At 57.6% G+C, this 24,326-nt stretch overlaps 9 protein-coding genes across 9 annotated transcripts; 4 read left to right on the top strand and 5 right to left on the bottom strand.

The window, feature by feature from the left end:
- Window positions 1-208: 208 nt before the first annotated feature.
- On the bottom strand, window positions 209-3,038 carry B0T15DRAFT_573084 (putative GTPase activating protein for Arf-domain-containing protein). The gene is made up of 4 exons (XM_062870918.1): window positions 2,639-3,038; window positions 2,553-2,569; window positions 2,336-2,446; window positions 209-2,280 (listed from the first exon to the last, which is right to left on the bottom strand). Exons 1-4 carry the CDS (start codon window positions 2,751-2,753, stop codon window positions 514-516), a joined length of 2,010 nt encoding a protein of 669 aa, XP_062724814.1. The 5' UTR covers window positions 2,754-3,038; the 3' UTR covers window positions 209-513.
- Window positions 3,039-3,627: 589 nt separating this feature from the next.
- B0T15DRAFT_525996 (pyridoxal phosphate-dependent transferase) lies at window positions 3,628-6,429 on the bottom strand. Its single transcript, XM_062868881.1, has 3 exons — window positions 4,853-6,429; window positions 4,661-4,782; window positions 3,628-4,605 (listed from the first exon to the last, which is right to left on the bottom strand). The coding sequence occupies exons 1-3, from the start codon at window positions 6,042-6,044 to the stop codon at window positions 4,081-4,083; spliced, it is 1,839 nt and encodes a 612-aa protein (XP_062724812.1). The 5' UTR covers window positions 6,045-6,429; the 3' UTR covers window positions 3,628-4,080.
- On the top strand, window positions 3,639-4,005 carry B0T15DRAFT_491567 (uncharacterized protein; the record flags this gene model as incomplete). The annotated part of the gene is made up of 2 exons (XM_062866791.1): window positions 3,639-3,643; window positions 3,714-4,005. The coding sequence occupies 2 exons, from the start codon at window positions 3,639-3,641 to the stop codon at window positions 4,003-4,005; spliced, it is 297 nt and encodes a 98-aa protein (XP_062724813.1).
- Window positions 6,430-8,021: 1,592 nt separating the features above from the next.
- Window positions 8,022-9,539, top strand: B0T15DRAFT_491565 (S-adenosyl-L-methionine-dependent methyltransferase; the record flags this gene model as incomplete). The annotated part of the gene is made up of 7 exons (XM_062866790.1): window positions 8,022-8,111; window positions 8,198-8,217; window positions 8,281-8,360; window positions 8,420-8,687; window positions 8,759-8,770; window positions 8,872-9,322; window positions 9,441-9,539. The coding sequence occupies 7 exons, from the start codon at window positions 8,022-8,024 to the stop codon at window positions 9,537-9,539; spliced, it is 1,020 nt and encodes a 339-aa protein (XP_062724811.1).
- A 1,319-nt stretch (window positions 9,540-10,858) lies between these two features.
- B0T15DRAFT_127451 (uncharacterized protein) lies at window positions 10,859-13,573 on the bottom strand. Its single transcript, XM_062861705.1, has 4 exons — window positions 13,246-13,573; window positions 13,063-13,171; window positions 11,692-13,002; window positions 10,859-11,610 (listed from the first exon to the last, which is right to left on the bottom strand). The coding sequence occupies exons 1-4, from the start codon at window positions 13,443-13,445 to the stop codon at window positions 11,098-11,100; spliced, it is 2,133 nt and encodes a 710-aa protein (XP_062724810.1). The 5' UTR covers window positions 13,446-13,573; the 3' UTR covers window positions 10,859-11,097.
- A 676-nt stretch (window positions 13,574-14,249) lies between these two features.
- B0T15DRAFT_483517 (cytidine deaminase-like protein) lies at window positions 14,250-15,511 on the top strand (the record flags this gene model as incomplete). Its single annotated transcript, XM_062866166.1, has 4 exons — window positions 14,250-14,271; window positions 14,346-14,465; window positions 14,497-15,368; window positions 15,464-15,511. 4 exons carry the CDS (start codon window positions 14,250-14,252, stop codon window positions 15,509-15,511), a joined length of 1,062 nt encoding a protein of 353 aa, XP_062724809.1.
- Window positions 15,512-18,636: 3,125 nt separating this feature from the next.
- Window positions 18,637-19,717, bottom strand: B0T15DRAFT_127229 (glycoside hydrolase family 61 protein). The gene is made up of 2 exons (XM_062861703.1): window positions 19,144-19,717; window positions 18,637-19,080 (listed from the first exon to the last, which is right to left on the bottom strand). Exons 1-2 carry the CDS (start codon window positions 19,512-19,514, stop codon window positions 18,711-18,713), a joined length of 741 nt encoding a protein of 246 aa, XP_062724808.1. The 5' UTR covers window positions 19,515-19,717; the 3' UTR covers window positions 18,637-18,710.
- Window positions 19,718-20,829: 1,112 nt separating this feature from the next.
- Window positions 20,830-21,812, top strand: B0T15DRAFT_390327 (thioredoxin-like [2Fe-2S] ferredoxin-domain-containing protein; the record flags this gene model as incomplete). The annotated part of the gene is made up of 3 exons (XM_062864532.1): window positions 20,830-20,961; window positions 21,052-21,342; window positions 21,447-21,812. The coding sequence occupies 3 exons, from the start codon at window positions 20,830-20,832 to the stop codon at window positions 21,810-21,812; spliced, it is 789 nt and encodes a 262-aa protein (XP_062724807.1).
- A 426-nt stretch (window positions 21,813-22,238) lies between these two features.
- Window positions 22,239-23,984, bottom strand: B0T15DRAFT_390081 (uncharacterized protein; the record flags this gene model as incomplete). The annotated part of the gene is made up of 1 exon (XM_062864521.1): window positions 22,239-23,984. One exon carries the CDS (start codon window positions 23,982-23,984, stop codon window positions 22,239-22,241), a length of 1,746 nt encoding a protein of 581 aa, XP_062724806.1.
- Window positions 23,985-24,326: the final 342 nt, after the last annotated feature.

The raw sequence follows: 24,326 nt of genomic DNA, 5'->3' as shown, positions 1-24,326 counted from the left end.
CTCATTGCCTTGAGCATGAAATGGCGTGTGAGATCGACCGTCTTGGTCTGCTAAAATACATCAGCCCGCCTGCACGTAGTACACTGGACAGAGGGGGATAACTAGGTACAGCCTGGTGTTCTTCTGTTGTCGGATGTTCTCAGCCGACCAAAACAGTCGTAAAAATGGAAGCCCCTGGTTCAAAACAGTCAATCCAGCCCCATCCATACAACCAGAGAAAGCAAACTTGATATTTAAGGTATCACACAGATAGACACTTCAGTACACCATCTAAGTAGGTACCTAAGGCATGCTAGTATATACAAAGCCTTCTTCCCTTTCGCTCCAATTCCAAGACAGCCAGTCAGCAAGTCAGACAATGCACACTACATGTACATGTGCATCCCATCCATCTATCCATCCATGATAAGTCCCACCGTCCCACCACCAAAAAGGTTTTCTTTCTCCCATCCCATTACCTTCCCATACCATTACCATCCCACCTTACACAGCAGGTGTCTGTCCAGACCAAAATCAACGAGTATCCCTAGCACTCAAGCTGGCAAACGCATCCGGGCTGTGCCTCCCGTTGGACCACTCCAGCCCCAGCGCCATCATGCTATCCCGGCTGGCATTGTGCTTCGGCGCTGACTCGGCAAGCCGCCCGGCACCGGCCCCGGGATTGGCACTTGTAGCGAACGGGTTCTTGCTCCCTCCTACCCCTGAGCCTAGACTTGGACCTAGGTTAACCGGTGCTGGTTGCTGTTGCTGTTGCTGTTGTTGTTGTTGCGGTTGCTGGGGAAACAGCGAGTCGGGCGTCTGAGTTGGAGCTGGAGCCGCTGTCGATAGCCCAGCGTCCTGGTTCTGGTACTGGGTTGGGTTCTGGTTTTGGTTTTGGTTTAGTGCTGGTTGAGAATAGTTGTACAATGCCAATATCGACGCCTTATCTGGCCGGGGCTGCTGCTGCTGTTGGTACTGCTGCATGTAGCCGGTCATCTGCGGTGCCAAACCCATTTGCGGGTGCATTTGCATCTGCCCGAATTGCGGCTGCTGTTGCTGCTGCTGCTGCGGGACCGTCATCATTTGGTTGAAGAAGGGGTTACTGGTTTGCGGTTGCTGTTGCAGCGGCGCCGCGTAGAACTGCTGCTGCGCCTGTTCCGGTATTTGTGAGAGGGTTGGGGATTGCATCCTCGTTGGTGACCTTGTGAACGGGTTGCTGCTCAGGTGCCCGCCAAACTGGGCCGTATTGACCGACAACGGTTGTTGTGTTGGCTGCTGAGACGCGAAGAATGGGTTGTAGTTGCCCACCGCTGGTTGTTGTGTGGGGGGTGCCGCTTGCTGGTACGACTGCATGCCGTGAACTCCCATGGTAGGGTAGCCTTGCGCTACTGGTGGCAGCGGGGCCGTCAGGGGAGCTGTCATCGACTGTTGGTATACCGCCTGAGGATTCTGCTGCTGAGCTAGGCCTCCCGTGTGGTGTGGGAAAAGAGGTTGGGATGGCGGGGCGAGGGACATGTTCTGGAAGGCCAAGTCAAGCGCTGAGGGTGCCTGCTGCGGTGCGCCGAATGGATTCGTCGACGCATACGGGTTTCTGGTTTGTAATGTGCCCGTCGACTGCGTGGAGAGCGGCTGCGGGGTCTGCGGTGCGTCTAGCATGTCAAATGGATTGGTGCTAGCCGGGCTTATGGGTCGAGTACGGGGCGCATCGGAGCCCGCACTGGGCGTCAAACTCCGAGTCACCGGCATTGTCGAAGCCCTCGCAGGCCCAAGCAGTGGCGCAGGCTTCCCTCCTCCTTCCCCCAGTCGGATCAACGTCTCCACCGCTTTCTCCAGACTCCCGCCCACCCCTTTTAGCACCATAGAGTTCTTGTGGTCATCCATGAAGCCCATGTCTCGAAGCTGAGCGAGTTTCCGCTCGGTGTCGTCTCCATCTCTCCGATCGCGCTCGACGCTTACACCAAACACTCCAGACGATTTGTTTCGAAGCGGCGGGTGAGGCTGTGAATCTCGCGGGCTGGTCGGCTCCTGCGCTTTCTTTGACTTGGATCCAAGCGGGAATATTGACGAGGCGGATCGGAGCCCGAACCGGCTCGGCGTTTTAGGGGGAAGCGGGGGAGGGGTGTCGTCGGAATCGTTGCCTCCGGACCTCTTGGCCGTAGATAGAGTACGGTTGATATATTTCTGGCGGATAAAGCGTTCCATGGCGCTGTCGGCTTCGTCGGCGTCTATGGGGACCGGCGGCTTCTTATTGTCGGGGTTGTACAATTTGTTAGACACGACGTTGCCGACTTTCTTCATATTCTGGACAGAAGGTTAGCTCAGCTCAGCGTGGGGAGAGTAGAGGGTATGCACAGACATCAACTTGCTCGTTGGTCCAACTATCCATGCTCAGCGACTTCACCTTGGATATGTGGGTGCCCAACTTGCGGTGGATAGTCGCGCATCGCATGCACAGGAAAATGCCCAACTGCCATGGCCCGGATCGATGTCAGCATTATCAATCGCATACGCAAGAACATTGGAGGCGGCAGCTCGAGGTTCGGCTAGAGTGCGGCTCAGGATGGCAGACGTACGCTCCAGGATGCCCAAGCTGTGAATAGATTTGCGTTAGCCCTAGGCGGTTCAGGTGAGGCCAGAAGGTTGCGGGACGGTCAAGTACCTGGATTCTGTGCTTGACAATCGGCGCAGAAGTTGTTCCCGGGAACGCTGTGGAGGAGGTCCTGCAGGGCCTTTTCGTTGCGGGCCTGCTGGCGCTTGCTCAGAGCCGACGACATGATGGTCCGGCGCTGTTTTAGACGGTCGTACAAGCAAGACTCGACGCCACCAGACAGCTTTCGAGGTCCTTCGGGACAAATTGGGAGTGATGATCGGAGGTTTGGGGTGAGCTAGTTGTATTGTACCACCGTAAATCCACGCGACCGTTCCCGCGACAGGGGTTGGAACCGGGGATCGGGGGACGCCAATCAATTAGTAGGACGGTAACGTTGAACGGCGCCTGCCGTCAGCAATCCGGCAGCCGGGAATTTCTTTTCACTCTTATTAATGTGACCCGGAAAAAGAGGACGACAGAGGCTACCTGCTCTCCCTCACGCGAGTCGCAATCCGAACTGCGGCTGCAATTTCAATTTTTGGAGAAGCGAACAACCCAACCACTCAGAATCCCCCGGTCTTTCCTTCCAGTTCTCCTGAACACCTGCAGCAGTCCGGCACGGCTAGCGTACGGTGAGACTGTGGGGTGCCTGCCTCTCGAGAGTACAAAAGAACTACTACCAGGTACGGATACTAGTACGGAGTAGAAGGATCAAGTCGGGCAGCAAGGAGTAGGTGTTCTGGTAAGTGTCCAAGTATCTTTAATAAGTACTTTCTCTACAGAGATGATTTCGATTCTATGCGTAACTTGGCCGCAAGGACGGGAGTGCGGACATAATCTATAATAAGCCCTTCACGTGCCTCATAGTCACATCCATTATCATCGGGCTGTCGTGACCATTCTGGGCAACAAGGAAGGCTGGACGAAGGAGCGCAGGAGCAGGACACACATGCCAATGTCCAGGGTCTGGCCAGGCTTGGCCTGTGCACCAATAGGACATCATCACAAGCAGGCGGGAAAGAGCGGCAGTATTTATTTCCCTAAAACCATCGATAAATAGTGTAATCTCATGGTGTTTGCACTGTTTCCTTCCTTAGCACCAGTCCACTCACGACTTGGTGAAAATTTGCCCAAGCATTCGCAGATCGGCGCAAATGGCTCAAGGCGCTGTGAAAAAGACGCCAAAGCCAGCCCTGGGCGGGAAGGGCGGCAAGGCAGCGGGGAAGCAGCAGGCGAAAAAGAGTGGCATCAGCAAACCTCAAGCGAAAAAGTCAAAGACGACTGCCGACAAGATCCAGAAGAAGTACACGTCCGGACTGGTCGCCAAGACCGAGCAGATGCTGGGAGAGCGGGCGGGCCATCTCGAGTTGATCGGCAAGGGGCGGAAGAAGGGCGAGGAGCAGAAGTTCAAGGGGGGCAGTCGGAAGTTTGGTTAGGTCGAACTGCAGAGACTGGACTATGCCCGGCAACATAGCAGATCCCGGGACTCAACAACATCTACGACGCATGTGCTACCGCCAACCCTCCGCAATGGCCGTCAGCACCTCTTTCATGACCGCCGCATCCCTCGCGACATCGACCCGCCAGCTGGCTACGGCAATGCGCACAGCCTTCTTTCCGTCCCACCTCGTCCCGCTGACAAACATCCTCCCCGTTGCGTTGATCCGGTCGACCAGCACCTCGTTCAGGGCGGCATCCTTGGCGCGGAACAGCACGATGATGAAGGTGCTTTCTAGCGATGCGTCCTCGCTCGGCAGCCATTCGTAGTGCTCCGAGTCACGCACGAAGGCCGCCATCTCGCGCGCAAGGCGGGCCATCCGGCTGAGCATGGCGGCAATGCCTTCTCTGCCCTCGCTCAGGAGCACGGCGTACACGGGCAGAGCGCGGAAACGGCGCGAATTTTCGATGCCAACGTTCAGGGGGCTGAGGATGGCGTTGGGGCTATCAGGGGATGCGAGGTACGCGGCGTTGGGGTTGCTGCAGACCTGCGTGAGGACGGACGCATCGCGACAGAGAAAGATGCCGTTATCGTAGGGCTTGGGACTGTCAGGACCGAATACATAAAACAGCCATATGCTGCACTCAACATACCACGTTCAGAAGCTTGTGCCCATCCGCCGCGATACTGTCGGCCAATTCTAATCCCGCAACGTTTCCATGCAGGCTGACAAAGTCGTCTGTTCTGGGCAGCGCACGAGCGAAGAGACCAAAGGCTAAGAGACGCATCATCAACATGAATATCGTAGATTCGCCATCCAGGAAGACAGTAAAAAGAATACGCACCCCCATCCACATGGATCCAAGCCCCGTAGCGATCCGCCAAGCTCCTCAGCTTCGGCATATCCAACACATTCGTGGCGAACCTGCCCGTGTTCACCTCCCCAGCACTCACCGCAATGATACTCACCACCCCTTCGCCCTCCGCCCTCTTCAGCTCCCCTTCCACCGCATCCAAATCCAGCCTCCACGGCTCTCCAGCAACCCCCATCTCCTTGACGCTCGCGTGCCCCAACCCAACAAGGCTCGCCGCCTTGGCCAGCGACGAGTGGCCCAGGCTGGTCAAGACCTGGATCTCCCTGACCCCAGCCGCCTGGCACGCCGCGAGCATCCCGACCTCCGCCACCGCCATCTCCTTCTTCTCCCCCCCAATACCAGCCAGCCTTCTCGCAATGACCGCCTCCCGCCCGCACGCCAGCCCCAGCATGTTACTCGCCGTCGCGCCGGTGGTGAACGTCCGTCCCCTCCAACGACCACCTTCATCATCATCATCACCCTTGCTTTCATCCAAACCCAGCAACGAAATCAGCATCCGCAGTGCAGCGTCCTCCACCGCCGTGCACACGGAATGCGCCCACGCCGTCGCCGCCGTCCCATCCGCCCCATCCGAATCAGAGCCCGGAGGAGGAGGAGGAGCAGGGAAGTGCACCTGCACGTTCTGGTCCAGCGCCGTCACCAGGTTGTCGGCCGCCTCGGCGATGGGCAGGACCCCGCCCGTCACGAAGCCGAAGTAGCGCGGGGAGAGCGCCTGGCTGTTGAGGGCCGGAAGGATGGTCTGGAGTAGGTGAGCGTGGGTTTTGGCGGGCCCCAGCGGGCAGAGGTAGGAGGGGGAGGTTGGGTCTGGGAGGGACGAGAGGGCGGTGGCGAGTGCTGAGAGGGAGGGCAGGACTTCTCGAGAGGAGGAGGAGGAGGTGGTGGTGGTGGTGATGGTGTGTCGGAGACGGGTGTAGGACTGCAGGAGGAAGTCGTCGGCGGCGTCGGGGTTGGTGGCTGGGTTGGGAGGCGCTGGTGCGTTTGGATGCGCCATCGCTGTGGTGGTTGGGACTTCAGTCTTGGATGGGTGGGTAGCTTTTGTTTGTGTGTCTCGGTGGTACGATGTATCAGTGCTCCGGCCAAGATTTGGGATGCCAAGCGTGGTAGACAGGTTGAATTGATGATCCCGCTTTACATATAGGGGATTCGCCAATACAGCAATCATGCCCCGCGAGGCACCCTGATGATGAGGTCGTCGGAAGAATCTCCGGTCGCGGAACCCCGAAGGGCGTACGAGTCCGCGGTGAGCCGGAGACTCGCGACGAATAAGGAAGGTGGCCTTAGCGCTGCAGTAGGTCACGGGTAGTTCAGTAGTTCCTGCCTAAATCATGGAAATCCGAGTCAGCAATGAGGTGGCCATCACATCTTCCATAGTGACTCCATCGTGGTGCTCCTTTCTCACTTCAAGGCCAGGGCCCCTGTACTGTCATTACCACACTAGCTGGCAAGATAACTAGCAAAGACATCGCTGACATTACCTTACTGTGCTTAAATGTCAATGAACACTGGGCAGAATGCAGCCGCCCGCGCCCTGTTCTCCGAATTATCTGCAGAACCCCCTCACCCAAGCAGCCAAGCAGCCAGTGAGGGGCACACCCTGTGGCTGTTTACATACCTAACCTCAACCGTCGACGAGCACATGCAGTGTAACCTAGAACAGCGGTGACGAATCGGACTGCTTCAGCAGAGACAAAACGTTGCCGCAGGCGCGCTTTTCTGGTACCGTCCCACTGCATGTGTATAGTAATGGACGGAAGATACTGTGGTACAATACTAGTAGTACATACATGCCATCCGGGTACCTACACTCGATCGGTGGGTAATAAGAGATTCTCATTCCATCATCCATCAAATTTCATGACACGGAGCTTTCCAGTCTATTAAATTATGCATGGATACACAGTAATCACTTTACTCCCATGTGCCTCGGTTGTAAGACGGAAGTAAGCGTGTTGCCAATGAGCTGGGTGGATCCCGCTCCATGTTCGACAACAAAGGAGACTGCGGTGGGAAGAAACCTGATGCGTTGTGGTTGAGGTCACCGACTAAGGTACTCTTGAGAGTATTGCGGGTTGAAGTCGATGCTCAAAACGAATTCGGAAAATTTGGTCGCTGTCTTGTAGATGTGCCTCAAAACACAAGTCCCTTGCCTGAGGTCCCGTCGGGCATGGTGCCTTTCAGCGGCTCAGCACCCCCGGCCGATCCCGAAACATTGCGGAACCACGCCCACGGATCCGACTCAGCGGGCGAGTTGCCCCGCCCAAGCCCCGAATTTCCCGTGGCGGCGCGATTCAAGTTCCCTTCTGCAAACCCAAAACACAGCGGAGGTCGCCGAAACCGAGATTGTGCACCGCCAGCTTGGAACGGTTGCCTGCTGTGACAACTGCCATTGGTCCCGGTGAGCCGGAACGCCGTTCTGAAATGTTCGTCATCCAAAGATTATCTTATCAGTCATCTTGTCCAACGGTACCAGGTAAGGGTGTCGTGGGCCAGTCAACCAACCCCCTTTTCAACACCTCGTCGGCAAAAAGGGAACCATATCGACCGCTTAGGGCCTCGCTGGTCCCTTGGCACGCGCCAGACGGGAGTTCCGGGTCGCCGGTAGCGTCGGACCCAGGGTTATGGGTGGGTTGCACCCAGGGCTTTGTCTGCACCTTGCAGCTCTGTGCTCCCCCAGTCGCGCCGCCTTTCGGCATTCAACATCCCCAAACATTCGTTGCACCCCTGGGTCAAAATCCCAATGCCCACAAAGAGTTCGCTACAGGGACAGGGAGGGGTACCTCTGACCCAAACTGCCGGGTTCTGTGCTCCCCCCATGCATTGAGGTTAGGTGGTCTGGTTAGGAAAACTGCACGACATCGTCTACTGCTGTCCCGTCTCTCGGTCCGATGCCTCCTTTGATTTCAACCCCGATCTCTCCTTTCTCCTCTCCCGCTTCGAAGTGTGGGTGTACGCATTGAAGACTGAGGACGACTTTTCCTGGTCACCGCTTATTCTCAGCTTGAACACTGTTGTGTTGTGTCCTTCTGATGACGAAAAGCTGCTGCTGTCTTCCGTCAAGCACCTGTGCACTACTAGACAAGACACAATTGCGACTAGAGCGAGCGGGCGCCGCCAATAACATCCCGTAGCACCATTGAGCATGTCCTTCTGTGGGAGCGACCGTCCCCTGGACAACTTCCAGTTCACGTTCGAGACGTACCTAGACGACTCTGCCCGCATTGAGCCGGATGTATGTGCTGTGCGAGCCCTCCTCACGACGAGCACTAGGAACACGGAGCTGACCAGCACCACCACTATCACTATTACCACCACCAGTCAAGTGAGCATGATGTATAGTAGGTTGCTGTCTTTTGGCTTCGGGGTGTCTTCTAGTCAGACCAACTAACATGCCACCGCAGTGACTCCAGGTCGCTATCAGACAGCATAGCCAGATACCATGAAGAGTTTGGGAGAACATATCATTCCTATCGTGCCGGGTGTAGGTCTCTTGCCTTTCCTCCCCGACATCATCCTGCGTGCGTGCTGACGGCAGCCTAGCCTACCACTTCCCCAACGACGCGACGGAAAATGAACGCATGGAGGAGCAATACGAGATCTTGAAGATGGTCATGGACGGCCGCCTGCACCTTGCGCCCTTTTCCCGCGAACAACCTCCACGCAAGGTGCTCGACATTGCCACGGGGACCGGGACCTGGGCGATTGACATGGGGGACCTCTATCCGGCCTCCCAGATCATTGGGACCGACCTCTCTCCTATCCAGCCCTCCTTTGTTCCTCCAAACGTGAGGTTCTTCGTGGAAGACTCGTGCGTTCCTCCCCCGCCCCTCTGCTTCACTATGGCATGGCTGGCCGAGCTAACAAAGGGGGCTGACATAGGTCGGATGACTGGTAAGGCTCCCCCATTGGATCCCCATTTCCCTAATGCCGAGGGGTTACTCGCGAGATCTGGCTCTCACGGAAGAAGAAGACTAACACGCAGTCCCGCCCAGGGATTACCCCGCCGAGTTCGACTTCATCCACACGCGCGTAACGGTCAGCTGCTGGTCCAACATGAAGGAACAAATCATCCAGCGGGCCTTCGACCACCTGACGCCGGGCGGCTGGCTCGAGTGCCAGGAAATCCCCGCCGACGCCGGCTGCGACGACGGCACGCTGGCCGACGACCACGGCTTCCTGCGGTGGGCGCGCGACTTCCGCGCCGTCTCGCAGCTCGCGGGCAGGCAGGGCGACGTGGGGCCTCAGCTCAAGGACTGGATGCGCGAGGTCGGCTTCGTCGACATCCACGAGACCGTCTTCAAGCTGCCGCTCAACGGCTGGCCCAAGGACGCCCACCTGAAGCACCTGGGCATGCTGTGGCAGCGCAACCTCCTCGAGGGCCTGAGCGGGTTCAGCCTGGGCATGTTCCACCGCTTCTTGGGGAAGACGGTCGAGGAGATTGAGGTGAGATAATTTTTTTCTTTTTTTTTTTTACCCCCTTTTTTCCCCGAATATCACCAATGATGATGGTCTTGTCTTAAGACACTGACTGACAAACAACCCCCTCCACTCCCCCGAGCAGCTCTCCCTGGTGGACGTACGGAAAAGCCTATTCGACCGGAACGTGCATGCCTACCAACGGCTGTATGTGGTCTGGGGTCGGAAGCCCGAGACGGCCTAGCATATCGCCCTATGGAAGGTTTACAAGGTCGCTTCCACAATCTAACTCAAAACGTCAACGGATCCGTAACCCTTCATTACTAGTAGCTCCAAGTCATCGATCAACGCGCCACGGGAATCCTTTTTGTTGCTGTCTCCCCTCGACAAAACCACTAGTATACCCGCCCGCCAGTCCCTCAAACCTTCAGATCTCCGCACCCCGTCCATTTGGTTTAGTGCGGAGGGAGAAATATCAACCTACATACACACGTACTATCTATCCACAACCGATATAAAAGCGCGGGAGTGTTTATTCCCTTTATCCTTTCTTGTCTGTTCACGGAACCGCTTCTTCATAGGGGAGAGGGGGAAAAGGAAAGCAGAACCACGGCGTAATTGATGAGGGATGCATCACGGCTTGAAGTTTTGAAAAGGCCTTGGGTCAAGGGATTGTTGGGCCGGGGGAGGGGAGCATTCCAGGGTAATAATAGTAAATGAGAAGAAGATACCCTACCTATTTGGATTCTCCCGGGCAAAGAATAATGGGAGCGGGCTGGTGGTGGTACTATGAATAGTGAAATGAATGGGCGGTTGAGACCAAGCACAGCCAGGGGGGTGGAGGGTAGGGGGTAGCATTGGGTGAGAGGAGCGGGAGAAGGCGTGTGTGAACGCGGTAATGGTGAGGCTGAGAGGCTATATAATAAACTCGGATGGGAGTATGAATCATATCAAGGGGTGGAGGGAGTTACACGCACAAGAGATACCAGAGAATAACTGTATAGAGGTTCACATTCAAAGTCAGCTGCGATGCGGGAAATGCGGTTCATGGTGATCATTTTCCCCTCTAGTTTCATTAATGAGGACTTTATCGAGCTTCACGTAAGGTAGGTATACCTCCGTATGGTACTCCTGAGCAACTAGGTACCTAAGGTAGTAAGCAAGCGAAGAGTTGCCCCCTGCTCGGGGTGCCCCCCATGTTACAAACGAATTTGAATACTGCCATGTACGCCCAAGCCTCCAGATCCCAGATCCCAGATCCCCCAACTCCAATTCCACGATTAAGAGAAGAAAATAGCCAAAGACGTAGCAAAAAAAAAGCCATAGTAGGTCTGCTCCCGAAGCCAGGCAGCCAAGGCTCAAAATAAACTCCCAGCTCCCAAGGAGTCCATTGGCCGAGGGAACGGAACACCTCTCCAACCAAAACCGCCGGCCCGCTAGTAGGGAGAGTGATACGTTTTGCGCCTTGTTATTCCGCAGACTGAACACACCCAAGACCGCAAGGAACGTCTCGACCCAGCTCAGGCGATGATATTGTTCTGGCTCCTTTTGGCCAGGGGCAAGTTGAGGACTTTCTCTGACCCCCGGCGGCCGGCTTAGGTAAGGACGGTGATTGACTGTTAATTAGCTCCGTTTAGGAGGTCGGCGTCAAACAGGTCGACGCATGCAGAAAACGCAGAAGCAGAGCTGGTCATGAAGAACGCGCAGGGAGATGCTGGAGCCGGATTTCGGTTTCGGGCTTTCATTGGTACCGTAGGCTTGGATGTCGATTCATCATCACTCGCGCCCGGGGGTAAGATAAGTTAAATCAAAACCCCCTCCTCCTCACCCTCACCCTCGGCCTCGGCCTCCTCCTCCTCGCTCCACTCGACCTCAGCAGCCGCGGCCTCGGCCAGCCTCTGCACCTCGGCCAGGCCGCTCAGCTCGGCAACATATTCGCGGCTGCCGAGGGCCTTCTTGACAAAGTCCCAGCCGTCGGACTGGTAGGCGGCGAGGATTGGCTTGCTGCAGGCGCTGCACTGCGGATAGGACCGGCCGTGGATGACCATGTTCTGAAAGCTCGACAGGAAGCCGCGGATCTGGTGCGGCACGATGCCCAGGGCGTGGTCTGGCGGGTTACGGTCGTAGGTGCTTTGTCCCTGTCCCTGTCCCTGTCCCTGTCCCTGTCCCGCTGCGGGCACGGGAGCGGGCGCGTGATGCTTCTTTGGGTGCTGAAGCACGCTGGTCAGCAGCTCGACCAGCAACGCGGATGCGATGGCTGCGACGCCCGGGCGGGTGACGGTGCATTGCTGATCCAGGGTCTGGTCTTTCATTGACTGGGAGGGGGGTGGGGGACTTTTGTCAGTGGGCTGATTTTCCTTCGTGTGTGTTTGTCTCACTGGGGAGGAAAGACTTACATCGGCCGCAACAACAACGTCGTTGCAGAAGTAGCAGCCCAAGGTCTCTTCACTGCCGTCCTCTGGCGCCGCACCGTGTCGCATCACTACGTAGGTATCGAATCCGAGTGCGGCGTTCATCACAATCTTGTTGGAAGCCTTCCCCATCAGCGTGGGCAGCCATCTGGACTCGCGTGTGTCCATCAGCAGGAAGATGGCGTCATGCGCATCCACGAGCTCCTGCAGCTTGTCGAAGTCCGCTTTGACCTTGGCTTCATCCGCGACGGGATGGCCAAGCATCGGCACTGACAGAACATGTCCCTCAACCTCGACGCCTGGGTAGATCTCCTTGAGGGACTCGGCAGCACGCAGTGCCTTGGGCCTGCCGCCCTCGAGGCAGTCCTTGAACTGGAATAACGGCTGCCGCACAGGATTGGAAAAAGACACGGCGCCATAGTCGACGAAGGTGATCTTGCGCACGCCCCATCCCATCAGATTGCGCGAAACGTAGCTGCCGAGTGTCCCGGCACCGAGCAACAGGCACCTGGTATTCTTAATGGTGTCCAGGTCGAGATTCGGAGCCAGCCGCCACTTCATCAGCTTCAAGTTCAGGTCCACAGCTTGGTCGGCCAGCCTTGTGGGATCCATATACTCTGCAAGGTTAGCGACGCGCGCCCTCAACTTGCCGCTGCCGTCTCTCTCCCAGCCCGTCACACTGGGCATCTTGGCCGGCTGCGTGTCATCATCCACCGGGTCCATAGCCAGGGGAAGGACTATGCTCCGGGCCTCGTGCCGCCGCCCCTGTGTATCGCGGTAGCAGAGGATCTTGACCTTGTTCAAGCGGTACCGGTGCCTGATCAAGACCAAGAGATTGCGCAGCGGCCATGACGGCGACTCGGAGTAGTTGGACGGGTCGACAAAGGCGACATATCGGTCTTCCTCCTCGATGTCGTGGAAGAAGCCTCTCTCAAAATCCCGGAGCGAGCCAATTTCCCACCGATAGCCGATCTCGGCGAAGTTATCGTCGAGAAGGGGCTTCGCTGTTGCATCGTCGTCCAGCCGCACCTTTTTAGCCAGGAAGAAGCCGTGCTCCCCTTCGTTGCTGAACACATAGCGCCACGTCTGCACCGTGTCGACCAGCGCTGTAGTCTCCTTGGAGTCCAGCCGCTCTACCGGCCCGGTCTGCTTCCAGGGCGGGTCTGAATGGAGCGCGGGGAAGGCGAACCAGTACGTGAACTTGTACTTCTTCAAGTCTGCGAACGAGAGGATGGCGAAGGACGAGAGCAGTGACGGCACCGAGTAGATGGTGCCATCCTGGATCGCCTCCCAGATCTGCCGAGCCATTGTATGTCAGCCAAAAGCACAACACTTGTAAGGTCTAGCGTTACACACCTGGCGGCCAGCATCTGTGATCATGGCGCTCTTGTCGGTGTTCTTGAACTCCTCGATTGTATTGACGTTCTTGATATAGCCTTTGGCCCTGGTCATGCCCACAGGCACGCTATGTTTTCAATCAGTCCCATCCGCCTTATCATTATTGCACATGAGCTCAAATAGAAGAACAAAAGAACTTACTCCTTGCTCGTGAGCGCATTACCGAGAATTTGCATTCTCGTGCTCGACTCCGGCTCGGCCTGGGCGCGAGGCGCATACAGGCCCAGCACGGGGCGCGCCGAATCGTCGAGCTTGTCATGGTCGAGCTTCGATGAGAATAAGGCGGAATAGAACGGTAGCTCGATCTCCGAAGAGAACGGCACGAATTTGAGGGCGCTCATCGCGATCGGCTGTCCTGTAAGGTGAGGCGCTGCAGAATTCACGCCTTTTTATGTCCCTTGTTGTTTGTTGTTGAATGTAGGTAGGTTTATGTCTGAGAGGACTGGGGAGCCCCGCGATGTTGTAACAAGTCTAGGTTATTTATTGAAGACCGTTGCTCCCGTGGTCGTTGTGAACTTGTGAGGTCGGAGTCCGCGGACTCAGCAAGTCATACAAACAGTGACCTCCTGAGAAGCCTTTAGAACGTTCAAGTTGTGTGTTAAGAGTGTATGTTCAATTCAAAGAAAGAATGAGCCGGGTTGCAGTCGGCATGTCTGGAACTTCGGTTATATTCCAGATCGATAAGCGGCGATAATAGGTAAGTGTGTGAGGTTCTCGACAGGGTCAGCTGTTCTCCATCAGACTCAGTTGATGACCAACATGTGTCACCAGATCCATTCCCATAGCAGGGTCGTTGTTGGTGCTGTGCCCGTAATAATAAGCAGGCAGATCCCGAGCTCCCTTCAGCTCCCACTTACCCCGCGGCCCGCTCGGCTTCTTCCATTGATGCATCATCCAGATGCAAGTTGCCCCGCCGGCTAAACTCCGGGCGGGTAAACTTACCGTTAAAGCCAAGCCTCATCACGCGCCTTGACGCGTCAAGTGGCTGCAGGAACGCGCCGGCCCGTGGAGGGAAGCTACGGGACGGCAGTAAGGTAGTAGTCTTGAGAATCGACCGGGGACATCCATAGACCGACCGAAACAGTGGGTGTTGTTGTGTGTCTGGCAACAAAGGGGTGACCATAAGGTAGTAACCGCTCCTGACAATGTTCATCGGCATCTGTGGAAGTATGTATCGTACCCCCTTACATCACCCCATCCATCCTTGTGCTCAGCTCATTTGACCAGCAATTCCCGTTTAGGCATCTGCGCAGGCAAGCGCACCATTGCCCAGTATCTGGTCGACCATCATGGCTTCACCTGGCTCTACTTGGATCATGGGTCCCGCGGCGGAACGGATAAGGGTGTCAATGGAGCCGGCAGTGCTCTACAGAATGGCGACTTCATCCCCAGCTCAGCCCACCTCCAACACATCTTCCCCCCCGGATGAGCTCCTCGACTTTGTCACCAAGCACTGGCGCGAGAGATGGGTGACCACCGACATCCCCGACGAAGGCATCCTCGACATGTACTCGCGACGACCTTTCTTCCTCCTCATCAGCGTGGACGCGCCCCTGACCGTTCGCTGGCGTCGCTTCCGAGCGCGGCAACAGCAGCAGGAGGAGGGAGACGCCAGCCCGGACCGCGACTCTCCCTCCGTCGTCGCCGCCAGCGCCGACACCCTAGAAGCATTCGCTCGGTTCTCCGACCAGCAGCTCTACGACCCGGCCAGGGGCATCCACTCGCTCCTGTCCCGCGCCACGGTCCGGCTGCTCAACACGTCCTCGTCGCTCGCGCACCTCTACGCCACGCTCGGCAAGCTGGACCTGCTCAACCCGGACCGCCTGCGCCCGTCGTGGGACTGCTACTTCATGTCGCTCGCGTCGCTGGCCGCGCAGCGCAGCAACTGCATGAAGCGCCGCGTGGGTTGCGTCGTGGTGCGCGACAAGCGCGTCATCTCGACGGGCTACAACGGCACCCCGCGAGGGCTCAAGAACTGCGGCGAGGGCGGCTGCGGCCGGTGCAACGCCGGCCACGGGTCCGGCCAGGGCCTGACCACGTGTCTGTGCATCCACGCCGAGGAGAACGCCTTGCTGGAGGCCGGCCGCGAGAGGCTGCGGGAGGGCACCGTGCTGTACTGCGATACCTGCCCCTGCCTGACCTGCAGTATCAAGATTGTGCAGGTCGGCGTGGGGGAGGTGGTGTATAACCAGGGGTATAGTATGGATGGGGAGGCCGCGGCCGTGTTTAGGGAGGCTGGGGTGCGGCTGAGGCAGTTTGTGCCGGTGAGTTCTTTCCATCCCATCTGATACTGTCTTTGCAATGGAGAATTGGAGATACCTGAGGCCTGGACTTTTGTTGATGCTAACGATGCGTGCAGCCTGCCAATGGGTTGATTCACCTGGAAAAGCCTGAGCTATACATATAGACATCGAAATGCAGAGCATGTGCGACATTGACTGTGTAATCTTGTAGACGCGGTGTATCCACGTATACCCTTCATGAGGCGGCTACTTATTCCATTGAATACCCGGGACTGCAACTGGGGTTCGCGAACTGAGACACACACATACACACCCCTCTGTCTTGGGTGCGACGCTGGTGTTGGTGGTGCTTTGTAGAAATGAGATACCGTGATCATCTCCTCTCCGGTTTGTGAGCCCCTGATGAGAGATGGAACCAAAGACCCTAGGGATCGCGACACTCATTCTACCAAGACAACATCCTTTCTCAAAGAAAGCTCGTTGATTAAGGAACGGCAAGGTTCCCGAGGTTCGCACATAGCCCGCATCTTTCTATTCATCGAGGATCCTTCCCCAGATTTAGCTGTCTGGGCAGCGTTGCCGAGAGTTGATAAAGACTTGGCAAAACGCGATGCGGGATTTAAGGTAAGGATTACTGTGGGGGTGAGCCAATTGCCGTCACATCTCCGTCTCTCATCAGTGGATCGACATGTGCGGTGAAAGAGCTCCCGGGCGCGCCGGCGTGGAAAAAAGCTCTGGGAAGTGCAAATACAGATAGTTGGAAGAAGCCAAGGGCAGTAGAGGTATCAGGTAGTATTAAAAGAAACGAAAGTATAGTCAAATGCGCTGTCGGTCTCCCTCATAATGAGATTCGGCGCCTGGTCAGAAATATCCCCGAACCTCAGGGCTATGGTGGCTCTGGTCCGGCGGAGATATGCGACATCAACAAAGCAACCCCGAGCTCCGTCACTGCCCCATATCCAATGAGTCCAGCCGAACAGCCTTGCCAAGCTGTCCAAGCACCTGCACGTCACCGGCAGCAGACAGATTCTGAGGTTGCTGTTGACGTGCTGCGGCGATAGCTGTACCGGGTATCGTCGCCGATCGGCCAAATCGATTCGGATCAGAACCACGTCCCTCGTCGTACACCCCAAGCAAACCCCCCCCTTCTCCTTCCTCGAGATCCCTCCCGCCGTGCAGGCCAGAAATCCCGCCCAAACCTCCCTCGCCCCTAGCATGTCATTACTTCGTTGCCCATGCCGCATTACCCGAATCACCCCTCCCCTTCCCCGACCTCGTCGTCAAAAGCAGGTAGTGGAAAAAGGCGGGTCTCGTTTAGGCGCCGATCGCCGCTTTCCTCTCCTTGCGGGCTTGCAGCTTCTTGTAGACGAAGAGGAAGATCAGACCGACACCGACCACGAAGACGATGCAGAACACGACCATGACACCGGCGTTCCGGCCGGCCCAGTTGCTGCGCTTGGCAATCTGGGAGAAGGAGTCGCGAGCGACGACGGGAAGGCTGATGGCGGCCATTCTGTTGTCTTGTTGAGGGATTATTATGTTACTAAAATGGCGACGCGTTAGCGATTGGACTTCTGAGTGGTGCAATTGACATGCCCCGGTCTCGCGAATATTGAGGGTATGTTGCCTTGGCAGCACAGGGATTGTTGACTTTTGGAGGAGGCTGGGGGGTTCTTGAGCTGATCGTCTGCCGTGGGCCGACGACCATGCAGCGTCGCTTGTGGTCCTCCTTGGCATCCGTCATGCGGCCGACCGCCAGAGAGCTACAGCACCGAGAGAGCCGAAAAGCCTCTCAAAAACCACTCTCGAAGTGAAGGGACTCGCGCAATTGCAGTCGCGATCGGCCAATTGACCGTGGGAAGCTTCCTTACAATTGTCTCTGATATAGTAATAGTCGACGGCGATCGCGCAATGCGGATTGATACGGCAAACTCGGATGATAGCGATCAATGTGGTATGACCGAGACTTGTACGCTTTCAAAGGTCGGAGGAGGACGCGGGTGAACAACACAAGACGAGACTTGAGATTGAGGGAAACGGGCCAGGTACGATCGGGTACGGCAGTCTCCGGTCGAGGAAGTGTCAAGTGAGGTTGAAGAGAGAAGAGGAACGCCGATGGCAGCAACGGGGTGGGAGGAAGGAAACAAAATAACGCCAGTGGGGACCGGCCGGCAGACAAGAGCTTGGCTCGTGCTTGGCCACCGAAGGCAGGGGGAACGGGCAGGCAGGGCTTTTTTCTGCCACTGCGCGAATTTCGAATCTCACCGCCCAACGCTTCCGCGCAACTTGCATGGGGACTCGGCTGAACAAGGATCCCTCGGCTTGCTCAGCAATCCTTTTCTCCACAGACACCGGCACGACGCTCGCCTTGCACGCGACAAGCAACGCAGCTTCTCCGGCTAGCCTACCTACATCCGCGGGATGGCCGACAGCAGCCCTGGCGGTGTCGGTGGCGGACGCGAGTCGTGGCCCTGACGACGACATGCACTCGACGTCACCGAAACACTGGGGTGTCCGAGCTCCGAACGATGATCCCACGTCCGGACAACCAGGGGAGAGAATGCGGGTTGCCTTGCTCTTTTGGCGGCCATCAGAGTGGGGCCGTCGAGGTCCGTGAGTGAGCACTGATCATCTCCGCTACGTTGTACCGAAAATTGCAAGTCGCAAGCGATTCTTGAAGCGCAGGGCCTCGCGCTTCGCGCTTGGCTTATTATCGCGCCTATCATTGCAGCAGCTACCGAGGCCATGCGAGACTCCGAAGTGCATACTTCTACAACAGCACTATATACAGTATACAGCAATCCGTATGTGCTTTGAAACCGCTAGGGGTTGATTTGCTCTCCATTCGTCAGGAACATGCAGACGCCATGCAGCTTGCCCCCACCCCCACGATCGACTTTGAATTGCTCGACAGGATTGGCGATCCGCGAAACACCGAACCGCTAGAACGGGAAGCTTTCGTGTTAATAAATAGTGTAATCTTCCCATGGGTTTTCGCAGGAGATGATGTATAACTGCTTAAATAACAGTAAGGCATTTTCAGGTTATTTCCCGCCACCCCACAAAATCACCGGCGCTGGTCCGCAAGCCCTGCTTCCGACATTTCCACGGCGTGTGGAGTCCTCCACTGGGCCAGAGCATCGAGATTCGAGACGTTTTAAGAATGTAAAACGACTCATTCAGGGGACCGGAGGGCGGGCCCTCAGCTTCAGATAACATCTCTCTTAACACAACGGACGACATACATCTTCCCGCAACGACATCGTGACCGTGTCTAACGCCAGTGAGAGCCCCTGAGTCCCCAACTTCATTCCCGCCGAATAACCAAACAGGCGCCCGGATGCTCTCAAGACCTTCGAGAGCTCAGCAGCTGATCGGGGCCGGGCCGGGAGGATTGTAAGGCTTGCCACCATTGTCAGGCTGGCCCGCCGCGCCGTAAATGCTGATGAGGATGCTGGGGTCGCTGGCGCTGTACGCGCCCGGGAAGCTGACGGTCTGCGAGGGCGTGAACGATCCGGAACCAGAGACGTTGATCTGGGCGCAAGACTGGTAAAACTGCGCCTGGCCCCGGTTGCTAGCGGAATGGAGAGCCAGAACCTCGACGCGCAGGAGATAGTGGCCCGGAGCGATGCATTGCGGCAGGTTGAAGTACACCCAGCCATTGTTGCTGATCAAGTTGTCGACACCCCATTTCCTGCTGCCGGTATCGAACCCGTCTTGCCAGATCTTAAACCTGTCGATCAAGCCTTTTAGTATTGGACCATGGCTGACAAACTAGATCCGAGAAGCTACCTACCACTTGAGGCCGGTCTGGCTCGCCGTTGCGGCGTTGTCTACCTTGGCAAGGTAGGCCATCACGGGGCCCTTGTGCGACTTGGCGATCGGGTTGTCCGGGTCGCCGGCGAACTGCGCACCCCCAATGACGTGCTGCCACCATGTGCCGATCCGGTCACCGGCCTTGACGTTGATGACGGTGTTCGACTTGGACCCGGACTGGCCGCAGATCATGTTCTGGCTGCTGACGTCCTGCACCGGGTTGTTGTTGTTCGGCGCGCGGAGGCCGGTAAGTGAGCCTTGATCCGCTCCGTTGACGGAGACTTTCTGGAAGATGGCGTGCCCCTCGACCGAGAGGGCATAGCCCAGGAGGGATACCAGGGAGAACTTCATGGCGGCTTGTCGTCGTCGAGGTCAAGGTTGGAGGGCACCACTGAGCTGTCATGCGTGACCCAGGTGGCCGACCATCGACACTTTGCCCAGTACTTATACGCCCAAGGTTTGGGGGGATGGGCAGGAGCAAGCACGGCGCCCGGCAACAGACCCTTGGATCCGGCTGTTCGCCCGAGAAGGCACCGAATCACTCACTCCCGAGCAAGCCCAAGACCTGCAGGTAGATTGAGAGTGACGGCATCCTTGATCTTGTGGACTAACGTGAGTACGTGACCAATCAGCGATGCTGGGTATGCCCTCGCACAGCATCGCTTGCAGGTCTGGTAGCAAGACATGGCGGGGCCCCGGATTTCGAGACGGGAAGGCAATCTATTCACATAAATTCTGGTTTATATTGTGTCCGGGGTATGCGGTGTGGGTTAGACAACAGCAAGGACGGGCACTCGCCGGCGTCAATGCCGTTCTCCCCGCGTGACTTATATATTAGGCAGTATTCTGCCCAGTTAGGGGCACGTATTCCAAGCCTTAAACAGGACAAGGCGGAGCATTTCCCCATTGAGACGGGTGACCACCGGCATCCAGCGTCCCGGCGCGGCCGGGGCGGTACATGGGGCCATATCGATCAAGTCTTTGAGATCAACAAGTCTCTTGCAACACCGTAGGCACTCTCACTGGGCAGGCACAAACTAGGAGGATGCGGAACCTAGCACAACAGCCGAACTGGATCGTGATTGATGGAAGATAAGCGAGAGAAACTGGAAACCCGGATCTGAGAAGCCGTGATTAGTATTCTGATGGAGATGGGTTACCTCCATTCCTACCTCAGATCAACAAGTTGTTCGTAGACAAAGACACCCTGGTCCGCAATGGAGTGTAAAATTGAAGTTCAATGCAGTGAACGTCAGTTTGCAGCGACTGAACCATGGTAGCGGAATCGGTATGACCAAAATCAACATCCAGACAACGAGGTCCCGGGTTGACTGCATTGATGACTCTATTTGTATAACTACTTGGTTGAAGCGTAGGAGAGCAAGGTCAAAGCGCGAGAACTCTTCTGGTTATGATGGAAGGAGGCTTGGTTAATAAATAAACGAGGCGTTCGCCAATCTCACCAAACGGTACGGACCCCGGCGTGCCTGGCTCCAACCAATCATTCTGCGGCATTTGTCAGAAAAGTGGTCTGTGCCGGCCTCGAGTCAGCGAAGCTACCCGCCAAGTACCTGCGAAACTCGACGACGCTCGATCGGCCTCGGAGCTGAGAGATTGCGACGCCGCAACCGATTGACCCTGCCATTGCTCGACACCGACCGCAGCCATGGCGAGCAAGCTAGCACCCTTCCTCCTGCGGACGGCCGTCCGGTCGGCAAGCCGGGCAGCGCGGCCCCTCGCCCCCCAGACCCGCGCATTCTCGCGCTCGGGGAGGAGACAGAGCGACAACCTCATGGTGGTGAGTGGGCGCGGCCACCATTCCAGGTTTCAAATAAGGCGTTGAAGTACACGGATAATTGACACGAAGCCGGGGGGGGCGACTTGACAGCACCGCAACACGCCGGACAACAACCCCGACATCCCCTTCAAATTCACCCCGCAGAACGAGGCCATCATCGCCGAGATCCTCAAGCGCTACCCTCCGCAATACAAGAAGGCGGCTGTGATGCCGCTGCTCGACCTGGGCCAGCGGCAGCATGGCTTCACCAGCATCAGCGTCATGAACGAGGTGGCGCGCATCCTCGAGATGCCGCCGATGCGCGTCTACGAGGTGGCTTCCTTCTACACCATGTACAACCGGACCCCGGTGGGCAAGTTCCACGTGCAGGCCTGCACAACGGTGCGTCAAACCCCCTTACCCCCGCAATCAATCAATCTATCCCAGCTTTACCCTTCCCCGCCCCTTCATAAAGGCTCATACCCCGTGATGTTTGTTCCGTCTAGACACCGTGCCAGCTGGGCGGCTGCGGCAGCGACGCCATCGTGCAGGCGATCAAGGAGCATCTGGGCATCAAGCAAGGGCAGACGACGGCCGACGGGCTCTTCACCTTCATCGAGGTCGAGTGCCTGGGCGCGTGCGTCAACGCGCCCATGGTGCAGATCAACGACGACTACTACGAGGACCTCACCCCGGAGTCCATCAAGTCGCTGCTGACGGCGCTCAAGGAGAGCGTGACGGACGTGAGCAAGGCCGCACAGGTGCCCAAGCCGGGCCCGCTGAGCGGGAGGCACTCGTGCGAGAACAGCGCGGGCATCACCAGCTTGACGAGCGAGCCGTGGGGGGTCGAGAAGACGAGGGATGATTTGTAGACTAACGACATCTTAAAAAAAAAGGGGGGGGGGGGGGGGGGGGGGTTGTTGTTGAGTGTGTGGTTAGATGGGGATGTACAAAACGGAAAAATGCCATCTTCTGTCGAATACAAGCACCTGTGCGACAGGGACGTCTTGCTGTTCGAGAGTGCACACGAAAACGAATGTTTGCCGGACCGAATGCTGCTAACAACTTAGACTATTGCCGCAGTCCAACATCGACAAGGTTGCTCCCCTACACAGGCCAACTTATGAAAACAGCATCAGACTCACCGATTTGTCTCGTCGGTTATATCATAGATCAAATTCAGGGATTAGCCGCCGCCAAGTTAGATATCCATATATACCAACACACACTTCTTCCGCCAAATAAACCGTATCATCAGTCATAACGGGCAAGAAGGACACTTAGGGCTGGGACGATGATCAACCCAGCCTGAAAATCCATCCATCCCCAAGCCGCTGATTCCCCTCATCCAGCCCGCCCCAGACCACAATCCCGTTCTCCTCCAGCTCACCCATGGGCGCACTAGCCACCCAGCCCCTCGCGCCGGGTCCCTCGGCCGAAGCATCGTCCTCGTCGTCATGCGGTCCCATCTCGACCTTCATCCACCGTCCCTCCCCGCTCTTACCCACGACCGAAAACGCCGTGTCCGTCACGCTCGCGAGCGACATGCCCTGCGCGGGCACCTGGAACGCCCAGACATCGTCCCAGAACCGGCCCGCCGCCGCGTGCCCGGCCCCAGACGCCTCCCGCTCGCCGAACATCAGCACCAGGTACTCCCGGCCGCCGCCGACCGTGACCGCCTCGAGGGACGCCACGCTCCGGTTCCCAGGCCACTGCACCTCCTCCTCCGCCGAGGAGGCGAGCGGCTTCGCAGCGGGATCGGCCTCCTTGTACCCGACATCTTCCCTGCCGGGGAACAGCAGGCTCTTCCACCCGCCCTTGCGCGCGCACAGCACCGCCTCGCCCTTGCTGACCTGATCATCGAAGCTGTCGACCCCGAGCTCCAGGAAATCCAGCTGCCCCCCTTCCTGGGAAGCGCCGTTGAACCCGCCGAAGCGGTACAGCCGGCTCCGGCTCAGGGCCAGCGCGGCGCCGCCGCGGGGCGAGCCGGGGGCGTCGGGCAGGCGCTGCCACACGCGCGAGCGCACGTCGAACGCCCAGACGTCGTTCATGCGGGACGGCTCGCCCGCGACGCACCCGCCGTGGATGATGAAGGTGCCGAACCCGTCCGCGTCGGCGTCCACGGCCCGCTCCGCCACCACGCCCACGATCGGGCGCTGCGGCGTGCCCGTTTCCGGGGTGCTGCCTAGCGCCCAGTCGCGCCAAGCTTCGGCGTTGGAATGCTGGCGCTGGTGCTGGTGGTGAGAGGCGGAGGCGGAGGAAGGCGCGGTGGGTTTGGTGAAGGAGTCTGGTTTCGCGGTGGCCACGGCGCAGTGGTAGCTCCGTGGCGCCGGCCGGGGGATTTCGTCGGAGAGGCCTGCGGCTGCGGGGCGCGGGTCGAGGTAGGACCACAGCCGGGTCTGCGTGTCGAACACCCAGACTCGCCCGCCCTCGTCGAGCGGAGTCATTTCCGGGCCGCCGCGGCCGCCGAACAGGAAGATGCGGTGGCCGATGACAGCGGTTGCGTGGCCCACGCGCGGGGGAGGGACGTCGGGAAGTTCCGGGTGGGGCGCCACGGAGAGGCTGCCTTGGCTCTGCTTGCCCGGTCCTGGGGAAGGGGTGGTGAGGGAGACGTCCGCGAGGGGTTTCTCTTCTTCTTCTTCTTCTTCCTCCTCCTCCCCTTCTTCGGCGGGGTCCGGCATCGGCTCGCCTTCTCCGACGGGAGGAATGGCCGGCTTCTTCTCGGTCTGAGCAGCGGGCTTTGCCGGTTTGGCCTTGATGGCGTAGTAGTCGGCCTGCGCGCCGCTCGCGGGCAGTGTGATGGCGTGCATGTCGTTGTCGACGGGCCGGCGGGGCTCGACCTCGCCGCCGAAGATATAGAGTGTCCCGTCCACGATATCGGCCGAGTGGGATGATCTAGGAAGTGGCGGGACCTGGATCTTCTCCCACGTTCCCTTCATGCCGTGGCTCCCACCGCCGAAGGACGGCAGCGAGTGTGGCAGTTTGTCTTCGATCGAATCGAACAGCTCCATGGTACGGCGCTTGAGGAGTTTGAACGAGTCCATGGTGAGATTTGGTATCAGGGCGTCTCGCGTATTTGGAAAGTTCAAGGTAGTTGATTAATGTTTCAGTAGGTTAGAAATTAGTAGCGCCGTGAAGTGCTGAGCTGAAGGAGTGGGTTGAGGTGCGGGCTCTTGTTAGCGTCTACCCCGCGATCTCGATACTTTGGCCCCTGATTCTCCGCCTGTCAATGTTGGTCGGTATGAAGTAGAGAGATAGGTTCCGACGAGTAGTCAGATTGAGCTCCAATGTCTCTTATGCAGTTCGTGAATGATGAGCTGGGCTGTGTTGAGGCAGGACAGACAGCCGATGCATCACCCCATCCCGGGGTCTTCAGCAGTTGCGTC

Source organism: Chaetomium strumarium (genome assembly GCF_033439665.1).
Source record: "Chaetomium strumarium strain CBS 333.67 chromosome Unknown B0T15scaffold_2, whole genome shotgun sequence".
NCBI lineage: Eukaryota > Fungi > Ascomycota > Sordariomycetes > Sordariales > Chaetomiaceae > Chaetomium > Chaetomium strumarium.
Note: the sequence above shows the minus strand (reverse complement) of the source record. Positions and strands in the feature narration are given on the sequence as shown.

Excerpts from the sequence above, each read along its gene's own strand:
- B0T15DRAFT_525996 (XM_062868881.1), bottom strand. The coding sequence starts at position 6,044 with ATGATTGCTGTATTGGCGAATCCCCTATATGTAAAGCGGGATCATCAA. Across the intron at positions 4,783-4,852 it reads TTGGATCCATGTGGATGGGG|CCTTTGGTCTCTTCGCTCGT; the intron begins GTGCGTATTCTT and ends TGCGTCTCTTAG. Across the intron at positions 4,606-4,660 it reads GGCACAAGCTTCTGAACGTG|CCCTACGATAACGGCATCTT; the intron begins GTATGTTGAGTG and ends GACAGTCCCAAG.
- B0T15DRAFT_127451 (XM_062861705.1), bottom strand. The coding sequence starts at position 13,445 with ATGAGCGCCCTCAAATTCGTGCCGTTCTCTTCGGAGATCGAGCTACCG. Across the intron at positions 13,172-13,245 it reads AATGCGCTCACGAGCAAGGA|CGTGCCTGTGGGCATGACCA; the intron begins GTAAGTTCTTTT and ends TTGAAAACATAG. Across the intron at positions 13,003-13,062 it reads TCACAGATGCTGGCCGCCAG|ATCTGGGAGGCGATCCAGGA; the intron begins GTGTGTAACGCT and ends ATGGCTCGGCAG.
- B0T15DRAFT_573084 (XM_062870918.1), bottom strand. The coding sequence starts at position 2,753 with ATGTCGTCGGCTCTGAGCAAGCGCCAGCAGGCCCGCAACGAAAAGGCC. Across the intron at positions 2,281-2,335 it reads GGACCAACGAGCAAGTTGAT|AATATGAAGAAAGTCGGCAA; the intron begins GTCTGTGCATAC and ends CCTTCTGTCCAG.
- B0T15DRAFT_127229 (XM_062861703.1), bottom strand. The coding sequence starts at position 19,514 with ATGAAGTTCTCCCTGGTATCCCTCCTGGGCTATGCCCTCTCGGTCGAG. Across the intron at positions 19,081-19,143 it reads AGCCAGACCGGCCTCAAGTG|GTTTAAGATCTGGCAAGACG; the intron begins GTAGGTAGCTTC and ends CTTGATCGACAG.